Source organism: Artibeus jamaicensis, unplaced genomic scaffold (genome assembly GCF_021234435.1).
Source record: "Artibeus jamaicensis isolate MK-2021 breed Jamaican fruit bat unplaced genomic scaffold, CSHL_Jam_final contig_3230, whole genome shotgun sequence".
Lineage (NCBI taxonomy): Eukaryota > Metazoa > Chordata > Mammalia > Chiroptera > Phyllostomidae > Artibeus > Artibeus jamaicensis.
Window position 1 is genome coordinate 2,614,119 of NW_026521764.1, and position 23,631 is coordinate 2,637,749.

General features: G+C 44.6%; 1 protein-coding gene across 6 annotated transcripts in view; it reads left to right on the plus strand.

Annotated features, from left to right (window-relative positions):
• The first annotated feature begins 4,692 nt into the window (after positions 1-4,692).
• The window catches only part of NPY (neuropeptide Y), an 86,063-nt gene continuing 67,124 nt past the window's right edge, over positions 4,693-23,631 (plus strand). For 4 of the 6 annotated variants that reach the window (XM_053663593.1, XM_053663592.1, XM_053663594.1 and 1 more), the window contains exons 1-3: positions 4,693-4,795; positions 5,747-5,934; positions 10,055-10,135. In XM_053663593.1, the coding sequence (XP_053519568.1) occupies positions 5,747-5,934; positions 10,055-10,135 (269 nt within the window). In that variant the 5' untranslated portion in view covers positions 4,693-4,795. Of the gene's footprint in view, positions 4,796-5,746; positions 5,935-10,054; positions 10,136-12,227; positions 12,423-12,975; positions 15,052-23,631 lie in introns of those variants that run through there. The other 2 variants (XM_053663595.1, XM_053663596.1) reach the window with 2 other exon arrangements.

Below are 23,631 nucleotides of genomic sequence, written 5' to 3' on the forward strand. Positions count from 1 at the left end.
GCACTGTGATTGTCTAGGGCCTTAACAGCTTATTGGGTTAGAATAGTACCTGAAGGGGCCACAAAAATGGCTAGATGGTAGAACCACCAGTCAGAGTGCTTAACTTGATAGTGTGCCCAAAAAGAGTCCTAATTTCAATGAACACTTGGAAGAGTATTTAACAGTTGGCCTGGGATGCATCCTTCTCCCCAGGTCCAATGCCCAGTCCAATTAAATGGGAGGTAAGGGCAACCATATTGACCACAAGCCCACAGGGCTCCCCATGGGATGGGATGGGCCTGTATCCCAATAGTACACCGCCCCCAGTGGTCTGTAGCAGTCATTACCGTTATGTTTTTGCACAGGGCTGCCAGCATCGACCCCACAAACTGAACAGTCTCGTCTCATTTATAGTACAGTATCTGTGTTCAGTACATGTGGGCACAGGTTTTTGCACCTCTATCAGGAGCTTTCCAGCCTTGCAGCCAGTCCCAGTGTCTCTGGTTTGCAGGGTGGATCCTCCATGGTAGGCCAGTGGGGGCAGCAGTGAGAAATTCATTGGAGACCCAACAATCAGAACAGCTGCTGACAGCTGCTAGCATACAGTCCTACTGTAGAAAGGAGTTTCCAGAACAGAGTCTAAGGGTGATACGAGAGATGTTTAATAGGAACCAATAAAGGTAGATCTTGGTGGTCTGGCAATACACATGCCACAGTCCAGTCTCTGGTTAATATGAGTACACTGACCAGTGGATGCCCTTGCTGTTTGTACCATGGCCCCTATCTGGCCCTAGGCTCAGGGCCCCCTGCAATCAAAGGGCCAAGGCAGGTATGTGTACTTGCCAGACTGAGGCTATGTAGATTTCCTTAAGAATTGAGGTCTGCTGTGTGTGGTAACAAACATGGGTAAGCCCAGGGGCCTTTATCATGGCTGCCAGCTACAACCCCATGACAAGTCCCTCCCCCCAAGGAGCTACCAAGGAACACCAGTGGGACTCTACCTGCACCTGCCAGGGCCAGGCGAGGTGCTTTTCCCTGGGGATATATCTTGGGGCACTAGCAAGAGCACATTATTTTGTTGTCCCAGCCCAGGGCATAGTACAGGCTCCTGTGTACTTAACTGCAGGTGATAGGTGCTGCCCAAGCGTCACAGGCAATCAGAAAGGTGGGTTGTCCACCCTTGAAATGAGCTCGAGTCAGTCTTCAGGTCATCTTTCAAGAGGCCATTGTACCTTCCAATGAGGCCTCCAGTGGGAAGTATGGTAGATAGAATCTCCAATCTATATTGAGAGCTTCTGCCCTTTGTTGTACCTGATGTCCTGTGAAATGGCCTTGTTCACTTTTGATGATGTCCAGTGCCTCATAGGCAGCATAGAGCTGCTTTGGACCTTGGAATGTGGCTGGTCGTGTGGTCCACTTGCATGGGCCTGCAGCAGTAAACCAATGGTTGTGTCCATGATGTCAAAGTGTAGCGTGAGCCTTTGGATGGTGGTAGGTGGCCGATGTAGTCAACCTTCCGACAGGCCAGCGGGATGTCTCCTTATCGCAGGCAACCTGTACCTTGGGGCAGCTAGCAAGGGTGCTTCTCTCCACAGATGGTGCATTGCTGACAGGTCATGATTACATCAGAGTAACAGAGTGGTAGACTCCAAGCTTTTACCGCTTCCCAGCAGGGGTGTCCAACCTGCCACCCGCAGGCTGCATGCAGTGCAGTTCGGCTATGAATGAGGCCCAACAGAAAATTGTAAATTCACTTAAAACCTTTTTTTTTTTTTTTTTGCTCACCAGTTTTTCTTAGAGTTTTTATGTTTAATGTATAGCCCAAGACAACTCCTCTTCTTCCATTGTGGCCCAGAAAGGCCAAAAGGTTGGACACCTGAAAGTCTTCTTTCACACATGGCACATCTTTCATTGGAGCTAATTGGCTGTGTCTTCTGCTGGAGCCTCTTCCAGCCAGCAGAAGCATGCCAGTATCCTTCCATATTTCCTGCACCCACAGACAGGGGTTTTCAGGCTATTTGGCAATCATCTTGCTGCCAGTGGAGCAGCCACAGGTCAGTCCTCTGTATTCTGCCCAGCTGTCTGTGCAGATGGTCGCTGGTCCAGGTTCTTGGGTTATGACTATGCAGACAACTCTCGGCTCGGCCCATTGACTTCTTTGTCCTGAGCCATCTTCCATCCACATGCTGTCCATGCTGGGATGATAAGCTGCCACCTTCCATGTGGGTGGCTGGCCCTGGCAGTAACCTCAGTGTACCAAGCATCTTCAGGCACAGGGGCTTGTCCCTTTTTTAATAGTAGGCCTAGGAATGGGAACAGGATCAGGGACCTCCATGCTCACATCCTGATAAGTAACCAGGCTCAGGAGCTGTTGCAGTTCTTGGCTCATAGGGCTCATTGCTAGTTTGCCTCTCTGCTGGAGATATGCACTCAATTTAGTCAGAGCATCCGTCTGTGCTACTGAGCTCTTGGGTCGGTTTACAAGGTCCTGTACCCACCAGCAATGGAATAGGTAGTATGTACTCAAACCTCAGCTGGTCCAGTAATGGCTTTGGTAGCCAGGAGAACTTGGTAAACAGCATTCACTCGTTCTTTGGGGCCGTATCAAGCCTCTACCCTCTTCCAGAGCTGGGAGCAGAAGCCAGTTGGCACCTTGGTGTGCACCCTTGCCATTGCCAGATGACTCAGGTATTGGCTTCAGGGGTGATGTGGACATCTAAATCACAAACCTGAGATTAATCTATGACCTCCAGTGCTTGTACAGTCTTTACTACTTGCTTAGGAGCCTCAAAGACCTCTTCCCTGCAATCCCAGGTTGCTCCTTTGTGGGTGAGGTGATAAAGGGCATACAATAGCTAAACATGGTATAAAAACCCGCCATTACCCCCAACAACAATCAAAATTTTTATAATTGCTTTGGCTTCTGTGGGATGGGGAAAGCCTGAATCTTATCTATCATGGCAGCAGGCGTCACCTTTGTCTTACCCAACCAAACAACGCCCAAGAATTTGACAAACAATCCAGGGAAGGATTGTTTGGAATTGACTGCCCATCCTCAAAATCAGGGGCAGGGGAGTTGAAAGCTCTGTACATGTAAGTCAGCACAGTCTCTTCCAACGACTGTCTTGAAACTGGTCCAGCGAAAGCCTACTGTTTGTGGTTGCAGGTTAGCAAGTCTCTCAGAGCAGGGCCGTGGGGTCTCTGGAGTCAGCCCCCTTTGAAGTTAGTTCTTGGAACTTCTACACAAATATGCTCTGTATCTACAGGTTGCATATTACTTAACAGCTCATCTTTTACAAAGACACTTTTAACAGAGAATGGAGGGGGGGTTATACTTCTAAGTCTGGGTTTCAGCAGAAGTAACTGTGATGTAATCTAAAAATAAGATGATGGAAAAGTGGACTGTGCTCTGTTCCTTGTCAAGAAAGGGACTCTAAGTTAAAAGGTATCCTGCTCTATACCAAAGACTCTCCCAGATAAGCACCCCTGAGCAACGCTGAGAGCCCAGTTTCTTTTTCCAGCATATGTTTATTTAATGTGGAAGAAGAAGCATTCAGCTAAGTGAAGGGGATGTTGGTCTTCAAAACCTCTAATGCACAACAGGATTGCTTGCTACATAGCAGTTGGTATTTAAGTTAATTCTATCAAAACAGCACAGAAACAAAATGTCTCTGTTTAACAGAATCACTTGTCATTTTAACATTAGAATAACATGTGACTTAACACTTTAATATCCTAATATGCCATTTTATTTAGAAAGATCCATACTCCTCGGAGTGTTCAGGGAAATTAAAGATGTAGTCCACTACATAAAATTCTGAACCTGTAATGATCTTTTTCTTTTTTTTTTTTACCTGTTTTATTTCTATCACCAAGGGCAAGAGAAATTGCTGTTCTTTTAAACTACTTGTCCCTTGGGACCAAAATATTTTTTGATTGGGCTTTTAGGGTTTCTTGAAGCTTGAGACATGGCTCTTTCCCACCAAACCAAGAAGTGAGTCTACCCACCATGTGCTGCCTCACTCAGAATTTTCTCTCTCCACACTTACAGGTTCTGCCTTTGGGACCTTTGGGGGCATACTCGGGAAGGGCTGATACATCTGCAAAACCAGCCAGAGAGAGGGGCCGAAGCCACAGTATCCCTCCTCAGCCTGGGGTGAGGGGGCGAGGACCCTCTCACTTGGGACTCGGGGCAGGCGCCTCCCACCTGACTTAAGCTCAGGAAAATTTGTGCACCAAGTTGTCCTACCCCAAAGGTGCTCAGGAATTGTGCCTGGTGCAGTTGCTGCTGGGGTCCCAGAGATGCCCCACTAAGTAGAGAGTTTAGGTGCACCCTATCCTGGCACCCAGCGAGCTGGTGGTCCTGGTGACAAGTGACAAAAATGATCTGACCTGCTTCCAACCCTGGCAGGTGAGGGAAGTGTGCTTGGGGCCTGCTGGAGGGCAGGCACTGGGCTTTGGCGCTGTCCATCGCTTGGGGAAGGCGCAGCCTTGCTCACCCAGAGCCAGGCCCCTTTCACAGGGGACAGGGCCTGGGGTGGGAGAGTTAGGTGTGGGTGGTTCCCGCAGAGACACTCGTGCGGCTGTGGTTCCATCCCTCCCCCTCCCACACTGGGGGCGGGAAGCAGAGGGTGGGAGTCACCAGAGCGTGATTGTCCAAGGCCCCTCCTGCTTCTGCAAGGAACACCATAAAAGCCCTGTTGCAACCCGCTCTCCACTCAGATCGTTCACCGGCTCTCACCCCTGGGAGAGGCGCTCCGGACAGAGCTTTCACCGCCCAGCCACGCCCGCCACCGCCACTGCCACCACCACCACCGTGAGTTCCACTTCCCTCTGGGCTTGACCGGACCCAAGGGGGGCGTTGATGCTGGGGACCTGCATCAACTGGGGAGCAGGGCATGACTCGCCCTGTGCGGAGCCCCGGGGCACTGGGCGGGTCATGCCCTGCTCCCTAGCCCCTGGGCGCCATGCGAGGTCCCCTCCCTGCCCCATGCGCTTCAGCTGCTGTGGGCGACTAAAGTCCACCGGCCTCTTCTGGACCCCTCTGATTGTATAGTCACCCATCTTCCAGACCCTCCCGGCTGGGCGGTTCTCTGGGTTGTTGTTGGGAGGAAGGGGAGGGAGCAAACACCCCCCACCCCAGAGCAGCTGGCAGTGTCCTCCGGGTTCTCGGGTTGCTGGGAGGTCTCCCTCAGTGAGGAGCCCTTGGAGCTCGGACACCCAGCGTGTCCAGCCTGGGATCCGACAGGAGACTGACTGGCTGGGGCAGCAGTTCTCTTCCCTCTCTCCCAAATTGCCACCCTGAAGTGCTCTCAGCATTCAGCCTTCATTCACGCTCCTGCAGCCGTGCAGACCAAAAGTATCAGAGAGGAAACTTTCCTTCTTTGACATGGATTCTGGGGAAGATGGTAGGAAAGTGATGTTCCTCAACCAGGCAGGAAGAACTCCCAACTGGTGCCCCCTCACTCACCCCCTCTGTGCCCCCCTCCCCAAGCGATTCTGGGCCCTGTGATTTGGACCAAAGTTGCACGGAGTTTTCAGGTGGAGCAGAGCAGCCGGGCCAGCGCAGACTGTGCCCAAAGTCCCCCCGGGTGGGGGAGTGCCTGTCACGCTCCGCTCCTCTCCGGATCACTGGGTTGAGCACAGATTCGGGGGTCCTCGGTGGTAGCAGGGGGATGGGTGGGCTTCAGGAGGCAAAGGAGGGAGGTGCGGGGCATGTGTCCTCTAAACCGTCAAGCCCTCTCCCCTGTGCCTTTGGTGCCCTCAGATGCTGCGGAGCAAGCGACTGGGGCTGTCAGGACTGACCCTCGCCCTGTCCCTGCTCGTGTGCCTCGGCGCGCTGGCCGAGGCATACCCCTCCAAACCCGAAAACCCGGGAGAGAACGCATCTGCGGAGGACCTGGCCAGATACTACTCTGCGCTGCGGCACTACATCAACCTCATCACCAGGCAGAGGTGCGTGGGCTTGGAGGGACCTACTTCAGGAGCTCCTGTCTTGCCTGCTTGCCCAGAGATCTGGGGGTCTCGGAGGGGACAGGGGCTACTTCTTTTCCTTTATCCCGGGGCAGGACAGTATTGGGACTTACTCAGCTTCCAGTTATGTTCGTGCAAGGCACTGAGTACTTTCCCGCTGTAATGGCAGCAGAAAATCCAGACTCGCAGATTCAAGTTCTCGGGAGGTGTGGCTGGCATCTCCTCCCACCCATCCCTTTGTCTTCTTTGTCTTGGAGCAGTTGGGGGACTGTTTGGACACTGGGATGGGAAAGCACCCTGTGAAAGGGGTCAGCAGCACCCCCAGGAAAGGACTGCGGGGAAAACAGAGGGCACAGTGTCCAGGGAAAACTAACAAAAACCAAGGAGGAGATGGCTGGGCTGCTAAAGATACTGCCAGGTAGTGCAAATGGGATGACAGTGTTTAGGAAAAGACAATTTGAGCTTTTTTTTTCTTCTAGACAATGTTGTTGTTGTTTTTTTTCTTCCAGTCTCAGACCTTTACTTGAAAATCCTGTCCCAAATGAATAGAGATTTAGCAAAAAACAGCTGATCTGAAATGCAGTCTTTCCTATCTTGTAACAGGAGAGTTCTGAAAAGAAAGTGCCTTCTTGGTGCTGCGTTAGTTAGAAACTTACATTGGTCTAGTCACTCCAGGACGAATCTAGACAGTACGTGGAATTTGAGAAATTGTAAACCTCGTTCCGGACCCACAGGAAGCTAAAATAAAATTCTACATTTTCATTCTCAAAATCAAATATTAAGCAAAAAAATCAAATTTAATCAATTTTATAAATAACATAGGATTTAAAATTTGTTTCCAAAATTGGTTCATCTTAGTTCTAAATCATTCAGTATCTTATTTTGATTCTTGAGAACAAATGACCTTAATAAGGTAAAAACAACCCTTTAAAAGCATGAATGTTATTTAACATGTTTAAATTGTGTTTTCTAAAGGCTTGTCTTTTGTTTTTACCATATATTTACTGTTTACAAGACAGGGAATAGTTGGAAAGGATGCGAGAGAATTTCTATTTCTTAAATAAGGTTTTATTTTTTAAATGTTTTGTCAAAAAGTTCTTTAACTGTGAGTTTTTTCAAAAGTCTCAATTTACATAGAATTTAAAATACACGAAATGCCAAAATTTAAATAGTATCGGTTTATGATCCCTAAAACCCGATAATAATTAATTTGTAAAAAACAGCACTGTTTTATATTCTAATAGATCCTCAGAAACTTACTTGCTTCTAATTCTTCTTATGCTGTCTTACAGACCAAAGGACTGACTTTTGCAGAGTTGCTATAAAGCTCTACCATTACAGGAGATAAAGCTTTAGCATTTCAAAATGTTTTTCTAGGCACAATTTTGTACAGTCTTGACCTCAGAGCTTTGGAGTGAGTATAGTTATCTCCATTTGAAAGATCATGAAAGTAAGAATAGTTCATGAAACCTTTTTAAGGGGGATGAGATCGGAGCCCTCCTGCTGATTTTCCTGGGAATCGTCAGCACCATCAGCAGTCAGTGTGGTCTCCAGCATCTTTGATGAGGAAGGAACAAGGGAAAGGGCCTTGAGTTTCATGGGAAGAGACTCAGGGTCAGTGAAAGTGTGTTAGTCCGAGAGCCCAGTTTTCCATCTCATCTTCATGTAGATTCTTCCTTAGAACCCATCAGAGGTTTATGGTCTGCACCAGTAATCTCCATTCTCTGTGTTCTTTGCCTTCTCACCACACACATGGCTCATAATGCACATGTTGGTATTTTTGAAAATTCCAGTGTCATTTGTGAGTATGTTTGGCTTTGTCATAAATGTTCTCTTTCCTTGCCTTTTCAACACAGTCCATGTTTGTAAGCTGTATGCCCTGGTTCACTCATTCTGAAAGCTACATTGTTTTTTCTAGAGCATGGATCTACCATATTTTGCTAGATCAGTGGTCCTCAACTCAGGCTGACTTTTTGCTCCGCAGGATATTTGGCAACATCTGGAGACAGTTTTGGTTGTCACAGTGAGGGGTGGTGTACTGGCATCTAATGGGTAGAGGCCAGGGGTGCTGCTAACCATCCCATTATGCCTCGGACAGCTTCCCACAACAAAGAATTATCCAGTGCCAAAATGGCCATAGTGCTGAGGTTGAGAAACCCAGTCCTAGATTAATGAGTGATTTTCCCATCCTGGTTGCACATTGGGATCCCCTGGGGAATTTATAAAAAGTAGACTGATGCTGGGCCACACCCCAAACCAGTTAAATCAGAACCTGGGGGTGAGGTGGCAGTGGGGCTTGGACTGCATATTGGTTGTAAAAAGCTCTCCAGGTGACTCTAATGTGCAGCCAGGGTTGGGATTTTTTTTTTCCCCTACAGACTTTGTCTTTGCAAGTTAAAGCATTGTAGAGAGAAAGGATACTCCAGAATAAAGTAAAGAAGGACAAATAATGGACACTGCTGTCCTGTGCAAATCCTGCTATTACAGATTAAGTGTCTTTACCTGGTAAATTGTAAGAACATCGGCCAGTTCTTTCATTCCCTAGAGCATGATGACAATAAACTCTGCCCAAGAGTTTTAAGATTAGTAAAATCAGCTGATGGACGGAATAAGTAAGTATAAGTGGCAGCCTGCAGTCTGACATCACAACTGCAGAGAATCTTTGAGCAAACCTTACAAATCATGGGGTCAGGGGAGTGTGCTTTGCTTTTTTTTTTTGCCCCTCGAGGCCCAGGAAAGGAGCAATAATAGGAAAATTTCCCCCTAAATTTATATTTAATTGTGCTTTGCAGGCAGTTAGAGTACACCCAGACAGCTTTGGTCCTGTTTTATCTCTTAGCTAATTACCTATTAGCTAATCAGTCCACACCAGACTAATTTTTCGTTTGTGAGCAAAGTGACTGCTGGTGTCCAATGCCTTTTTCGAAAATGGGGGAATCAGCTTCTTCAAAAAATGCAACTTGTTGCCATACACTTGTTGGACTCTTCGGCAGTGAGAGGAGGGAGGGAGGGCGGCGTGGATCTGTGTACTCACTCACCTGGAGCAGAAAATGGACGCCATTCTGGCAGGAAAGCAGAGCCTTGCATTCTCATATTGTCTATTCATGTCCAACAGCAGGACGAAAAGACCAGAAACCTTTTTATGGACTGGGAGGATTTCTTTAATATTTACAGGGCAGATTAAAATCACAGCATGAGAGGGAAGGGAATTTAAGGGGGGAAAAGGGGAGGGATTTGGAGGAACAAGTATGAAGGACACAGGGGCAAGAACTAAGGGGGGTGGAAATGGGAGGGAGGTGGGGAGCATGGCGGGGGCTGGGATGGGAAAAATGGACAAAAACTGTACTTGAAAAATAACTAAATAAAATTATTGGAAAAAAAAATAAAATCACAGCATGAGAGAAGGCTTTTAGCTTCTCGTGCCCCAAATGAGTATGAATAGCACAGGCCCCGGGCTCCGCTGCTCTGTAAGAATGGGCGATTTCGGCAGTGGTGACCGGCATTTGTGCATCACTCTGTCGCTTTCACAGCATCATGACTCACGCTGACTTTTCTCCAAGACTCCGACTGAAGCATAGGATATAATTTTGTTTTTTACAAGTGAGAAAACTGAGATTGAAAGACACAGGTGGGTCTTGAACTTCAGTCACCAATGGTTCCGCCCCAGGGATGTTTCTGAAATGTCATCTGGTCTCTTTGTTAAGATTTAAACTGTGTGTCATCAGAACTATAGCCAATTAACTAATTATGGAAACATTAAAATCATACCCTGGTATATTTGTGTATCCTGGTACCTAGTTATATAAATACATCTACATGTGTATTATGTATGGTACAAAAATACAAGTATTTGGATTTTTGGTTGGGTTTAAATATGTTATTTAATATTTAACAAAATTATAAATATTTGATTTGAAATCATATTTATGATGTTTTTGATAATATATGCTTTCAATACCTAGATACATTGTTAGCAGATGATCAACTGAAAATAACTTTCAGATGTCATACCTCAAATGGGAGACTATCTTCTTTTATTCTAAAGATTTTTATGAATATTCTAAACTTTCTTTAGAGAACTTTTCCTTTTTTTTATTGTTAGATACGGAAAACGATCCAGCCCTGAGACACTGATTTCAGACCTCTTGATGAGAGAAAGCACGGAAAACATTCCCAGAACTAGGTACGAAAAAGCTTGTGTGAGGACATTGTTTCGAAGCTCAAGGTGCCGGGGAGGGAAACCTGAGAGGGCTGCCTGGGGGGAGAGGCGTTCCAGAGCAGGTAGGATTTGGAGAGAAAAGCCAGTGGGGAACAGGGTCGGGAGGACTTCTCTTTTGATGTAGTCATTTGTGAATCTCTAAACTTCTGTGGGATAATATTTCTACTGCAGATTTTGTGGTGCTCCTTGGAAAAGTTCAAATGTAAGTGACTTTGACCCCAGGGAATTACTCTATGTAGAATTTCTGCTGCGTTGGCATTAGGGAGCCCAGAGTGACCCCCATGTCTCTGGTAAAACGGCCAGCCGTCCCACTGTGGCCGGGGTATCTTCAGTTTTATGCACTGTGTGGAGTGTCTGTGCCTCCTAGCGTGTGTCCCTCAGGAGTCTTTTTCCAGTCTCTCTGGTTTTACATGACACTCTAGAAAAATGAGGGAGAGCTCGTTTACTTTTTAACATATTTTAGTTCAACTGATGTCACGCCGTAATTTATTGCCCTCCGTGACAGAATGAACAATGAATTGTTCTTAGGGGTTTACTGCAGCCTCCGGGCTTTCTTGGAGTGCGGACTGTTTTGGAAAGAGGTGCCCACCGATGGCTCAGGGTCAAACATTGGGCCAGGACGCTCTGGTGCCTCCTGTACCAGGAGTTCCGCTGAAAAGGAGCTCGGTCCTCGGTTCTCATAACTGGCTCTTTTGTCCCCTGCCGCCTGCTTCTCCCTGCCAGTAAGATCCCATGGCACGTGGTGCCCCCATTTCTGTGGTAGCTTGTCTCCCTGAACACAACATGGCAAGAACCGAGTTCCCCAGAAGAGGTCACTAGAACACCTGCTGGGTGCATGTGACTGTCCTGTCACCCTCCTTGGGGTTCTCTTCAGCAGTTAAATCAGATGACTGGCTTATCACCAGAAATGTACACCTGAAACCTGTATGACCCTATGAACCAGTGTCATCCCAATACATTTAATAAAATTAAAAATACATAAGTAAAAAGTTAAAAAATAAAGCAGGTGACCCAATGAGCCACCGATCACCTTCCCTCCAACCCTCCCTCTGTTCTCTGGTGCCATGGGCAGCCAGGGCGAAGGTGAGACTCTGGAGGAGTCAGGCTTGTTTTCTCTGAGGGAAACAGCGATGGGACTGGAGCGAAACCCCAGTGCTCTTGCTCCTGGGGCAGCCCCCCCCCCCCCAACCTCTGAGGGACCAGCCAGACTTAACGGCAAATGCAAGGGAAGCAGGAGTGGTGAACACACAATACAATATACAGATGATGTGTTGTAGAACTGTACACCTGAAATCTGTACTTTATTAACCAATGCCACCCCAACAAATGTAATTAGAAATGCAAGGGAAGCAGATGGAAAATTTAAAAGGACTGTTTCTACATACTAACCAAGTAATGCTGTTTCATATTTTATGGACATGTTTGCTACAGTAAAAAGTTTAGGGAAGCTGTGTCTACTTAGGTTACAAAAAAGAACCATCCAGACCTACTTTCAACCTCTCTGCTGTTTGTTTTGTGGCCCGAAGTTGCACGGTTAGTGCATGAAATAAAGTTAATCGCGCGCTGATTGACAATCAAGTGCAATTAGAAGGAAACAAAACTTAACAGGCTTGAAGTTGCCCATGAATGCTATTTTATTAAAAAAGGGTTCTTTATGGTCCAATAAATAGCACAGCAAGCTTTGCAGGAAAGAAAGGAAGCATATTCAGAGTTGAGCAACAATAACTTTCTTGTTATAGTTTCGTGTGATTTGTGTAGTTTTGATCTTCAGAAATATTTCAGAGTTCTTTGGCTTCTTTGGTAAATACAGAGCCTTTTAAACAGTCCCTCTGAGATTTGCCTGAGACTCCTGTTACCACGAGTGAAAGCTGCTTTGCACATTGTGCCACTGTCTCCTGCTCTGACATCCTACACTGTCTCCCATTCAGAATGCTGCCTGGAGCCTTTTCAACCGTTTCTGACCACCTTTCAGTTCAGAATGGAATGGCTCGGTCTTGCAAGCTTCCCAGGAAGCTGGGCAGTTTCTCTTACTTGCTGTGCTTCTTATGTTTGACAGGCTGGAAGACCCTTCTATGTGGTGATGGGAAGTGAAAGTTGCTCTCCGGTCTTTGCCTACTTTTCAACCCCTCTTTCATTCTGTAAAACTAGAGTCTGCCTGTTCTCCCAATGCATGCAGCCACTGTACTCAACTCTGCAGAGTTCTCCTTCGTCGTCATTGTATATATGTGCATTTCAATAAAGTAACATGCATTCAAAAGTGTGTGCTCCTCAATGAGAAATCTGATGTTGTGACACTGAGAATTATTTTAGTTATTCATGAAATCACAGCCTTCCTCAGGTAGCAGATTCAAGGCTTGTTTCACCAATATTAAAGCAGTGGCTGCCCAGCTGGGTGGCTCAGCTGGTTGGAGCATCGTCCAGTGCGCCAGTAGTTCTCGGGTTCGATTTCTGGTCTGGGCATATACCTAGGTCGCAGGTTCCATTCCCAGTTGGGGCACATAGGGGAGGCAGCTGATCTTTGTTTCTCTCACATTGATGTTTCTCTCTCTCTCTCTGTCTCTCTCCCCTCATCCCCCTGTCCCCTCCTTCTTTCCCCCTTCTCCTCTCTCTAAAATCAATGAGGATGTTCTTGGGTAAGGACTTTTTAAAAAGTGGCTATGGAAGATGTGAAGACGTGATGATTTATGATGACCAAGACTCAGCTCTGTGTGTGCACATATGTGTGACAACAGAAGGATTTGGAAACGTCGGGCAGGGGCATGCTAATTCGGGACAGTCTGATGAATTTTCCTTCTCCTTCACAGGGACCCCTTGTTAACCTCATTAGCCTGTGCTGTCAGCAGAAAGGATTGCTGCCCACCAGAACTTTCTGCAACATGTCTTACATCTCCCCTGTTTAATACGGCCGCCATTAGCCACATGTAGCTTTTGAGCATTTGAATGTAGCTAGTGCAAATAAGGAGCTGAATTTTAAATGCTAGCACATTTTAATTTAAATCTCCACGTTTCCAGCAGTTACCGTAGCAGACATCTCAGGTGTACACAGTTCCTCAGGCCAGTACTCTTAGAATTTGAGTCATAAGCAGAAACACACTGAGTAGGATGATTGTCTTCTCACCCAACGTGCAGTATATTAATCAGTTTAGCCAACGGTTATTAAACTGCCTCCTTCATGTACTCACTTGCATGGGCTTAGTTTAAAATTAACGTTATTAGCTTCTTACTTGTAATTTCTAAATCAAAGAAAATGGCCATCACCCTGTATCTGTACTTGCTACTACACTGTATAAATATGCACACATATTTTTATGTGAGGTCTTGAAACCGCTTACAAAAACCCCATGTACATCATGACTCAGAACCCTTGTAGTATAGAAAATGCCCTCTACACAAAAAACTCATGTTTTTTCAGCCAGTGAAGTCAATGTTTCTACAAAGCACAATTTCTTTCAATGAAACTAAGATAAAACTACTCTGTAATTTTCCTAAAGTTATCCTTAGTTTTGTTTGTGCTTTAACATAAATACCAATATATATTTTAAAAGCAAAGAAAAGCATTTTTAAAAGCGTAAAATGTTTAGTAAGTCAGAATTTATTATCACACAAGATCAAACTTCTTTATTAACTTAGTATATTGGAGCTTTTCTTTATTGAAGTGTAGTATTATGCAAAGAAAGGTGACTTAAAGGTTCGTTTGGAAGCAGAGGTGTGCTAAAGTATTCATCACCATAAACAGAACTCTTGGTTACACAGAACAGAGCAAGTAGGAATAATGTATATGAACCACTGGAAGATGACCTGGGAATTTTGTTTTAAATAAAACATTACACGTCTTATCCCACTGAATCTAAATGCCTGAAAGACTAAACATTCAACAGGTTATAATTTACCCATAACTCAGGCCCTAATACTCCTCATCTCCTCCCCTCATCTCACCGGAAAGAGAACTAAACTTCCACACTGTGCAAAGCTCTGTGGCCTTGACTCTGTGGCTCCCAGGTTCGCTGACCCTCATGTTCTCTGAACTGAGTCCTCACTTGTGATACAGCAATAATAAATCCTGCCCAACTTTCCACCTAAGTCTACTAGCATTCAAATTCAAGTTTAGATATCGTTACAAGTAAGAAAGAGTAGGGGAGTGGAGTGGATAAGGATGAAGTGTTTGATGATTTCTGTGTTGGATCACACATTCCTTGCTGTAGATTGAATGTGTCCTTCCAAATCTGTGTGTTGGAGTCCTAATCCCCACTGTGATGGCATTTTGGAGTGGGCTCTTTGGGGGTGATTAGGTCATGAGCTCACTTGAAAGGGATTGGTGCTGTCATAAAAAGGGACCCCAGAGTGCTCTTTTGTCACATAAGACACAGTGAGAAGATGGGTATCCATAACCAGGAAGCTGGCTCTTACCAGCCACTGAAGCTGCTTGTGATGTCATCCGGGACTTGCAGCCTCCAGGGCCGTGAGCAACCTCAGCAGTACATTTCTGTTGTGAAGTTGCCCACTGGCAGTAGTTTGCCATTATAGCCCAAACGGACTAAGAAATCCCCGATAAAGAAGAACTAGCGTTAAGGAATACAATAATGGTAAACTTTCTAAAATAGCACAAGTGCATTCCAAGAGGTTCCCTGGTAGTATTCTCAAACATTCTCAGGCTGTCGACCCTCCTTGGGATAGGAATAAAGGCAGCAGATTACCCACCTGTCATTGCAAACAGTAATCCTCGCTTGAGTGACAGTAAGAACAGTTCAGCATTTAGTAATGAGATGCCTATAAGCAATGCCATCATTATCAAGTAAATGTATAAGCACTGTTAAGCTCTCCTCTAATCCAAACTGTATTCTACATTCTAAGAAGAATAAATTGTCCATCAGTTTTTTACAGATGTCATTATGTTTTTATTTTGATCTTTACAATCCATGACACATTCAAGTGGCTAATTGTTCCATTTTTACCGATACGGAAATGAAGTGGTTTTCCCTGGCTCATTCAAGTTGGGGGTGGGGGGCGGTGGACAGCAGCTCCTCTACTTACAGATTTTACCCTGTCTGATGATGTCCCACAGAAGTAAGTCAAGATCAGGTCATGGGTAATCTAGTTAAGGCTGTAACTTTGGCACACTTAAAACAATTAGAGAATAACAAAGTACTAAATTGTGCAAAAACATTTAGAAAAAAATGATTGTGGGCAGAACTAGCTTGAAAGGGCTTCGTTCAGAACATGAATATTGAGTTGGAACAGAGGACGTCCTGTGTGAGGTGACCAGCTGAGCTGAACACGGGTGGGACAGCCACAGCTTGTGTAGGAAATGTCCAGCTGTCTGCCTGACAGGACCAGAGGCAGAGTAGCCTGGGGTTGGGCTGACGAAGGAGGTCCAAGCATGGCCAAGTGCACCCAATCATCCACGCATCACGTAACATCTTTTGAGCACCTGATAACATATCAGATGTTATACTAAGCACTGGGGATATAAAGACCAGTAATAGTTTCTCCGGCAGTTTGCCATCTAATGAGGACGACAGATAATTATAGCGCATTATTAGATGTGTTAAGATGAGAGTGATAGGGGTTTGGGATATAGTTAGATTCTTCCTTCTCCTCATCCTTCCCATTGCAGTTTCCTGACAAAGGAGATGTAGGTATGAGCATCAGTTGCCAAATGGGGAAGGAAATGCCAGATAGGCCAGATTCCAATGAGGCCAAATTCAGGGCTGCCCTAAGCCAAGTCAGGGCACCCTACTGGGGCCCAAGATTCTAAAATATCTCCCCGCCCCCATATCAAATCACAGCATCCTGAGGGTGAGTGACAGGCGTTAGTGAGTTGGGTGGGGCAGCCTTCCAAATCCATTTACCAAACAGTCACACAGAGAGGAAGAACCAGTCCACACACGCAGCAGCAGATGGAAGGAGAGAATGGGCACTTGTGAGTGCATGTTGCCTTCCGACACAGTGTTCTTGCTCACAGTGCAGTGCGGTCTCAGGAAACAATCAGAGTAGCAGCTGCCCACGCATGCAGATGGACACAGGAAACGGAGGGGCCAGAGCCTCTATGGGCCACGGCTACAGCTTAGGTTCTTCAAAGCTGTTATTCCCTGTTGGAGATATCTTTTTCCTTAACTGGAAGTCTACATGAGCTGTTACAGGATCCAGGAGGGGCACCCACTCCAGGCTTGGGAGAGTGGACGAGGCAGACCATACTTCCTGGACCTGACGAGGCTTGAAGGAGGACCACCGATGGCCAGATGAAGACTGTGAGGTAGTGGGTGGAGACGTGCAGATAGGGGAGAGCGTTACATATCTGTAGTGTTTTAAAAGTGAGTTGTGATTCTTCTGCTTCGAATTTGATCATATGCTAGGCCTGGACCACTGGGTTACTATTCTAAAGGGAAAACCCCACTAGGTATGAAATCAAGTCCTCTAGCCAGCCCCCACCTCTTTTCTCCCAGCCTTTCTTTCCTTCTCCCCCACCACCTCCAGTCCCACTTGCTCTTCTTATGGACTTGGCTGCTGGGGCAGACTAACCCCTTCACCTTGAATAGAATTCTTCATTCAGCTAAATCAGGACTAGACTTCTCAGCCTGAGATCTCTTAAACATGATCTTATGGACAAATTAATAAGTTCAGAGAAGAAATGTTCTAAGGTCAGTTCTACTCCCTAATTCAGAAGAAGAGGGGACTCACTATTTCTTTTGCAATGTTTGAGCTTCCTGACCATCTCCCAGCCTCCTTCCCCGTCTGCGTAAGGGTCAGGACAGAGGAGCAGAGACACAGAGAAGGGAACCGGCACTGCTTTGGGACTGCCGTGCCAGTCCAGTGCTTCCCACTGAGTAAAGTGAGGACGACCGATGCCCCGTCCAAAGCCATGCCCATGTGCAGACTCAATGGCCCTTCTGATGACAGGAAAGTAAATATGGTGACAGTAAATCACCCCCTTCTTTCCAATACACAGGCATTATGCTTATATGGTTACTCATTACTGTGTAAGCAAGAGAATATGTTTTTTCTTCATGCAGAACATCGGAATCAGTTACAATGTCATCAGAACTAAACAAACATACCCTTTTCCATCATAAAGGAAAACAGCCTTTTGAATAAGATGTTTCAGTGGAATATTCTTTTATTGCAGTTCACGGTAGGAGCTTTATGATGTTGTCACAACTAAATGATTGCCTTTTCTTCTGCCTATTAAAAAATTAGCACAGTGTGAAATCACACAGAATCTTTTTCTCTTTTTAAAATCAGAGTGGAATAGCATAATTAATCGAATGTGTCATCTGGGCTTATTTTTTAGTGTGCTAAGTAATAGCTATCAATTTAAACTCGTTTTAATGCTTAAGGATTGAAACTCTTGGCAACTCTGGGAACATGGTGATTGTGTGGGATGATGCCTGCTTTGTAGCCTGACACATAGTAGGTGCTCAGTGAGAGCCAGTTCAGCTTGGAGTTGGATGTGATGACACAGTGATGCCAGAGGACTCAGAACAAATGCAGTGTTTGGTGGACAACCTCAGTGGATTCTTTATGATCCTTCCAGGAAGCACAGGCACCATTTCTGACACAGTTACAGGAGTTTGTTTAACGTTCTTGGAGCCCTCCAAGTTGTTGGTTGAATAGAGTGTTCTTTCCCATATCTCAGAAATTTCATTCACTTTAAATTACCTTTAGTATGCAGTGCATCAAGAATTTTTTTCCACTTTCAATATTGTGGTGCCTAAATTTTCAGATTTGTCTTTGGGTCACTAATAATTTTTGCCTGGCTTTAAGTGTAATGATCATTTTGGAGTTCTTGCAAGTTGTTACTGGTTATATTGTTAATGTATTGCCATATTACTAGAATGTCATATTAGCATTATCACCCTTATCCTTTCTTACCATGATCACATTAGTAATATATCAACTGTATCAACTGTAATTTGGATCTTATAACTGTTTTTGTCCTTAGGCAAATTAGACACAAAGAATTTTTTAATGAACAGTTTTATTTAGAAGCCACAGATTTCTTTAATTCCCAATCTACTCCTGACTTTAGGATTCTTTGTTTTCCAAGAAATTAAGTTTGAAACTTGAGTTGTTCAGTGTATTGACTTGACTGCTGTACTATGGTATTGTGAGGGAAATTAAAGTCGAAACGCAGACCTTTTAGTCGAATATCATAATTGCACTTTACCATTTCTTCTCACAAGGTAACAGCTCACTGTGTGGATATTATCTCTGAGAGAGCAGCACTATTCAAATGAGTTTCCAATCAGAGTTTGCCTGGAATCATTTGAATTGTTTTTATTCTGATTCCTACATCTTTTTGATCACTGCCAAATCATAGCAACCTACTAAATTAATGGGTCTGTGAATTTTAATGTAAGAATAAGCAATGTTGGCAGAACATATTTAATATAGTCATTCTTCTTAACAGACTGAATTATTGACCAAGTTAAAATGGAGCCAGCTCATCTCTGATGAGTTTCGAGTCCCAAGGATGTTATCAATTCCTGAAACATTAATTGAATAGTCTCTCTGTGACAGGTACGCTGCTAAGTTCTAAGAGTGATATAAAGATAAGTGAGGCAGTTTCTCTGCTCTTAAAGACCTAACAATTTATGAAGGAGATAGACACATGCTTAAGTGACTATAATACCAGGCAGATGATGATTGAGATTTAAATAGAAGCATAAAATAATTGCTGTGGAAGAACAGGAGAGGCTGAAATCATTTCCACTTGTGTGCATAGGGAGCGGGGAATGCCATTTGAAATGTACCTTGGTGAATGGCAAGAGTTCAATGGGCTGTTCTTTTGCTGATCTCAAGGTCATTATGAACTATGTTATATCCCTAAAAAAAAAAAAAAAAGGGCTGTGCAGGTACCTAGGCAGCTTCCAGTTGGGATGCTGAGATGGTTGTCTGGGGAATGGCGACTGGCCATGTGTCTGAGAGTGAGCACTGATTCTCACCTCAGAGTGAGCATCTATTAGGTTGAAGGTCCTGGAAGTTGGGATGCAAAAGTAAAGACCATGAAGTGGGTAGGGTGGCTGATAACTTCACCATGAAAATGAGGGACTCATTTTAGGTAACAGTGTGAGAAGAATAAGTACACAAAGCTAAACCGTTTTTGAGAGAAGTGATGTTCCAGGCATAGGCTGCATTGGGGTCTAAGCAGCCGAGTACAAACAGAGAAGAGACACCCCCCTCCCACACACAGGCTCCAGGGCAGCTCAGGCCTGGAGACTCAGCTGACTCTCAGAGACCAAGTGCTGTGACCAGCAGTCAATACGAAAACTGTGGCACCTGGCAGTGCAGGCTTCTCACGTAGGGCTCCAGCAGTAGGTAGGGGCTGATGCAGGCAGGTAAGTTTTGGGGTGCTGGCCTGGTGGGGTGCTCCATCGTTCTGATTTTCCCAAGACTTTCCAAGGTTTAATGCCGAAAGTCCTGCATCTTGGGAAACGTTTCAGTCCCAGGCAAGTCAGGATAGGTAGCCATCCTACTTGGGAAACAAACTACTATTCATGATCTTGTTTTAAGGGAAAATACAGGGGTGGGCAAAAGCAGGTTTACGGTTGTGAGTACACAAAACAGTTTATTCTCATATTATTACTTATTAGTGATTGTGTTACTTACTTGTATTAAAACTGTAAACCTGCTTTTGTCCCCCCCATACACTCTGAGTGCCAGACTACAAAGCACACGTCAACCAACCCTCAGCATGCAGACGCTACAAATAAATGTCCAGCCGCATGCTGCCTTCCTAACTGGCCTTACAGTAGTACGCTGTTCTCTTTGGATAATTATAAAAAGTAATTTTAAAGTATTCCCATGAAAGAAAAACATCAGCTGTGAAGATATTAAGAATGTCTTACAGTTTCTAGACCAGCTACTTTTATATTCTAACATTATAAATACATTGGTTCTATGAATGCATTAATATTTAATTTCATGGATAATTAGCTCTTTATAAGAAAATGGATTTCAACTTGAAATCCTAAATAGCTGTTTCTCTTTTAAAGTTATGTTTTGCAGATTTTGCTTTTTTTTCTGTAGTTAAAAAATAGGGTATGAGGGAGCTTACATTTGCTGAGAAGCTAGTATAAACCAGCCTTTTATTTAGCTTAATTCTTTTAATCCTTGTACAAACTATGAGAAGCAGGTAGGTATTGCTGGCCACATTTTACAGAGGAGGAAACTGAGGCACAAAGAGGTGAAATGAAAGCAGGCAGCAATGTGGGTAAGTGGTTTAGCTGGAACTCCAACCAAGGCCGGTTGGACTGAGCGCCCGTGCTCTTTGCGTTTCGTCTGTTTACCTGTGGGCGTTTAAATCACTGTGCTTCGGTAGAATTCTAACCCACTGTTTCAGTATCTCTGATCACTATGGTCGTAAGGGACGGGCAGCATGGAGCAATGCCAAAGTAGACTTTGTTGCCAGAAGAGACTTCTTTTATTGTTATGCAGTGACCCCCCTCCCCTTATTCTGAGAGTGTGCGTTGCCTCAAAGTCCATTGTGTTTAGTACTACTGCAGCTACACTAGCTTTTTTTACCTATCTTCTTTCATCCATTTGCCTTCAACTCAGAAGCCATTAAGTTCTAGTTCTATCTCTTGTAACAAAATACAGTTAATTTAAAAATGTAAATAGCAAGCTCTTATTAACTAGCATGTTCAGACTACAGTTGATCCTAGAACAGTGTGGGTTTGAACTGTGGTTAATCTACTTATACACAATTTTTTCCAATAAACATACACAGTCCTCTGGGTCCCTGGCTTTCACATTTGTAAATTCAACCAACCACGGATCAAAAACAGCGTTTTTGATATGAGGTTAGGAACCTGCAGATGCTGAGGGCTGACTGATGCTTTATTCAATGCCACTTTATTTTATTTATTTTTAAAAAGATTTTATTTATTTATTTTTAGACAGAGGGGGAGGGAGGGAGGAAGAGAGGGAGGGAACATCAACGTGTGGTTGCCTCTCGTGCACCCCCTACTGGGGACCTGGCCCACAACCCAGGCATGTGCCCTGACTGTGAATTGAACTGGTGACCCTTTGGTCTGCAGGCCGGTGCTCACTCCACTGAGCTACACCAGCCATGGCAACATTTTAATTTTTTCTATAAGGGACTTGAACATCCATGATTCCAAAATAGCTTCCTTATTCACGTGTTCTATAATGCAATACGATATGATCCTGTTTGATGAGATGCAGGTAATATGTAGCTGGGGTAATATATACCTGGGGATGGTATAAAAGGGAGTTTATTCATCATTTTTGGGAGTTAATAGCTTGGTACGAAATAGTTTATGAGTCCCTTTCCCAGGGACAGCCGGCTGAGAGCAGGTTTTAATAAAGATTTGTAGAGAAAGATGAAGCAGGGCACAAGTCCTTCCCAAGGGAAGATCCTGGTTGGTGGGTGGAGGAGCTTAGAGCAAACCAATAGAGAATGATGAGCATGGAGGCTGGACTGGGGGAGGGCGGGGAGGAGCTGAGCAGGACGGTGTGAATCATAGTCAGTGGAGCAGTGGAGCGAGGAGAGATCTAGATACAACACAGGTTCGTGTTCATGGCTGTTATGCATTTGGACAGAGGCATGGGTTACATCTGAGTAACCCAGAGTAACCTCTGAGAAGTGAAAACCTCACCTCTCTGAGCCTCTGGTTTGCAATAATTCCCGCCTCTCATAATCCTCAGCAAGTCGATGATGTGAAAGTACTTTGCAAACACTAAAGCACTATACAAATGGTAGTCACAGTCATTGATGTTATTACTGAAGGCCACATGAGTGATTGTATAACCCGTTCTGTGACTCATTGCACAGCGTCCTTGTACTCTAACTTTTGTCATGTGCAGTATGTGAAACAGTGGTGCGCAAACATGACAAAATGCTAGTTCATCAGCTGCATAAGGTTTTCCTTTTTGGGACAACTCTGAAGGGCCATTCCAGCTCCAGAACTCTTGGCAAGACTCGAGGCTTTTTCAGTGGCAGTGTGGTAGTTTGGTTCCTCCCTTGTCCAATAGCAACAGCACTCTCTAAGGAACTCCCTGCCCCCAAATCTCCACTTTAGAGGCTGTTGATCAGGGAATTCAGCCCAGACACACCAGCCTGGTTAAAGCTGACTGGTGAACACAGGAGGGTATGGAATCAGGGATAATTGTTATGAGAGGGAAGGAGCTGGCCTGAGGATGTTCTGCTGCCCTGCCCTGCAGAAGGAGAGGGATTATTTGTTCTTTTTCATGCAGCCCGTAGCTGGTTAAAAAATAATTTACAAAACAGTGGAGCATTTGGGAGCGGCAGTGTTGAGTCACTAAGGAGGATGTTTGCAAAAGATCTTATTTTTAGGGATCAGTTGTCTTTGAACTGACCAGTTGTTAATGCTATTTTCTATAGCATAGGAATCTGCACTCCTGGCTCGATAATAAAACTTCTGTCTTTCACACCTGTCAACTAATGATAAAGAGGTGTCTCATCTTAGCATATGGTAAAAAAAATAAAAGCTGAGGACAGTTAACAATAAACTAACAGCACCCACTTTATTAATGACTAGAATAAAACATCATTAGTATCTATCGATCAGCAAAGGCAAGAAAATTAACAATATTTAATGTGGGTGAGGCCATGAGGAAACACTCCCTGCCATAAAACATTGTAAAGATTTCAGTTCTCTCCCAACTTCAAGTCAATGAAATACTAATTATAACCCCCACTGGGATCTTCACAAGCCTATTCTGAAGTTCATCTGAAAGAGAAAAATGAAAACAAATATAAAATTTTTTTGACAAAGGAAAATAAGCACTTTGCCTACCAAACATACAACTTACACTATGAAGCTATTGAAAAAAAAAAAAACCCTTACAGAATAAAGAAAGAAAGAATGTGGTGTCCATGCAAGAAAAGACCAGCGATGCAGCATAGAGCCCAAAGGATGCTGTCCATGGATCTACGGGAATTTGTTATGTGACAAAGATGACATTTCACGTCAGCAGGGAAAACAGGAGCCATTTATTGAATGGTTTTATGTCAGTTGATAAGATAAAGTTACATTCCTGCCTCAGAAAAACATACAACAAAAGGGCCATGTAATAAATATTCCCAGCTCTCCAGGCCGTACAGTTTCTGTCACAAAGACTCAGCTTTCCATCTCAGTGCGGAAGTGGTAGGCGCAGCTGGGTTCCAATAACACTTGACTCACACAATCAGGCAGCAGGTGGGATTCTGCAGTCCTGTGCTAACCTCTGGATTAGAAAACCATTAGCATTAATGAAAACCTCTGTAGTAGAAAGTACAAGGGTATTTGTTATACCATTGGAGTGAGAAAGGCCTCCTGTAAGAAAAATACAAATGAAAAGAATGGGAAATACCCAGTTTGGACAAGAGTGTGGGGAAAGGTTTTTAAATGCATTCCTTTTGGGCCATTAATTCCATTTCCAGGAATTAACTACAGAGTAGATTGTATCTCTGCACAGTGCTGTATCTCCATCTCCAC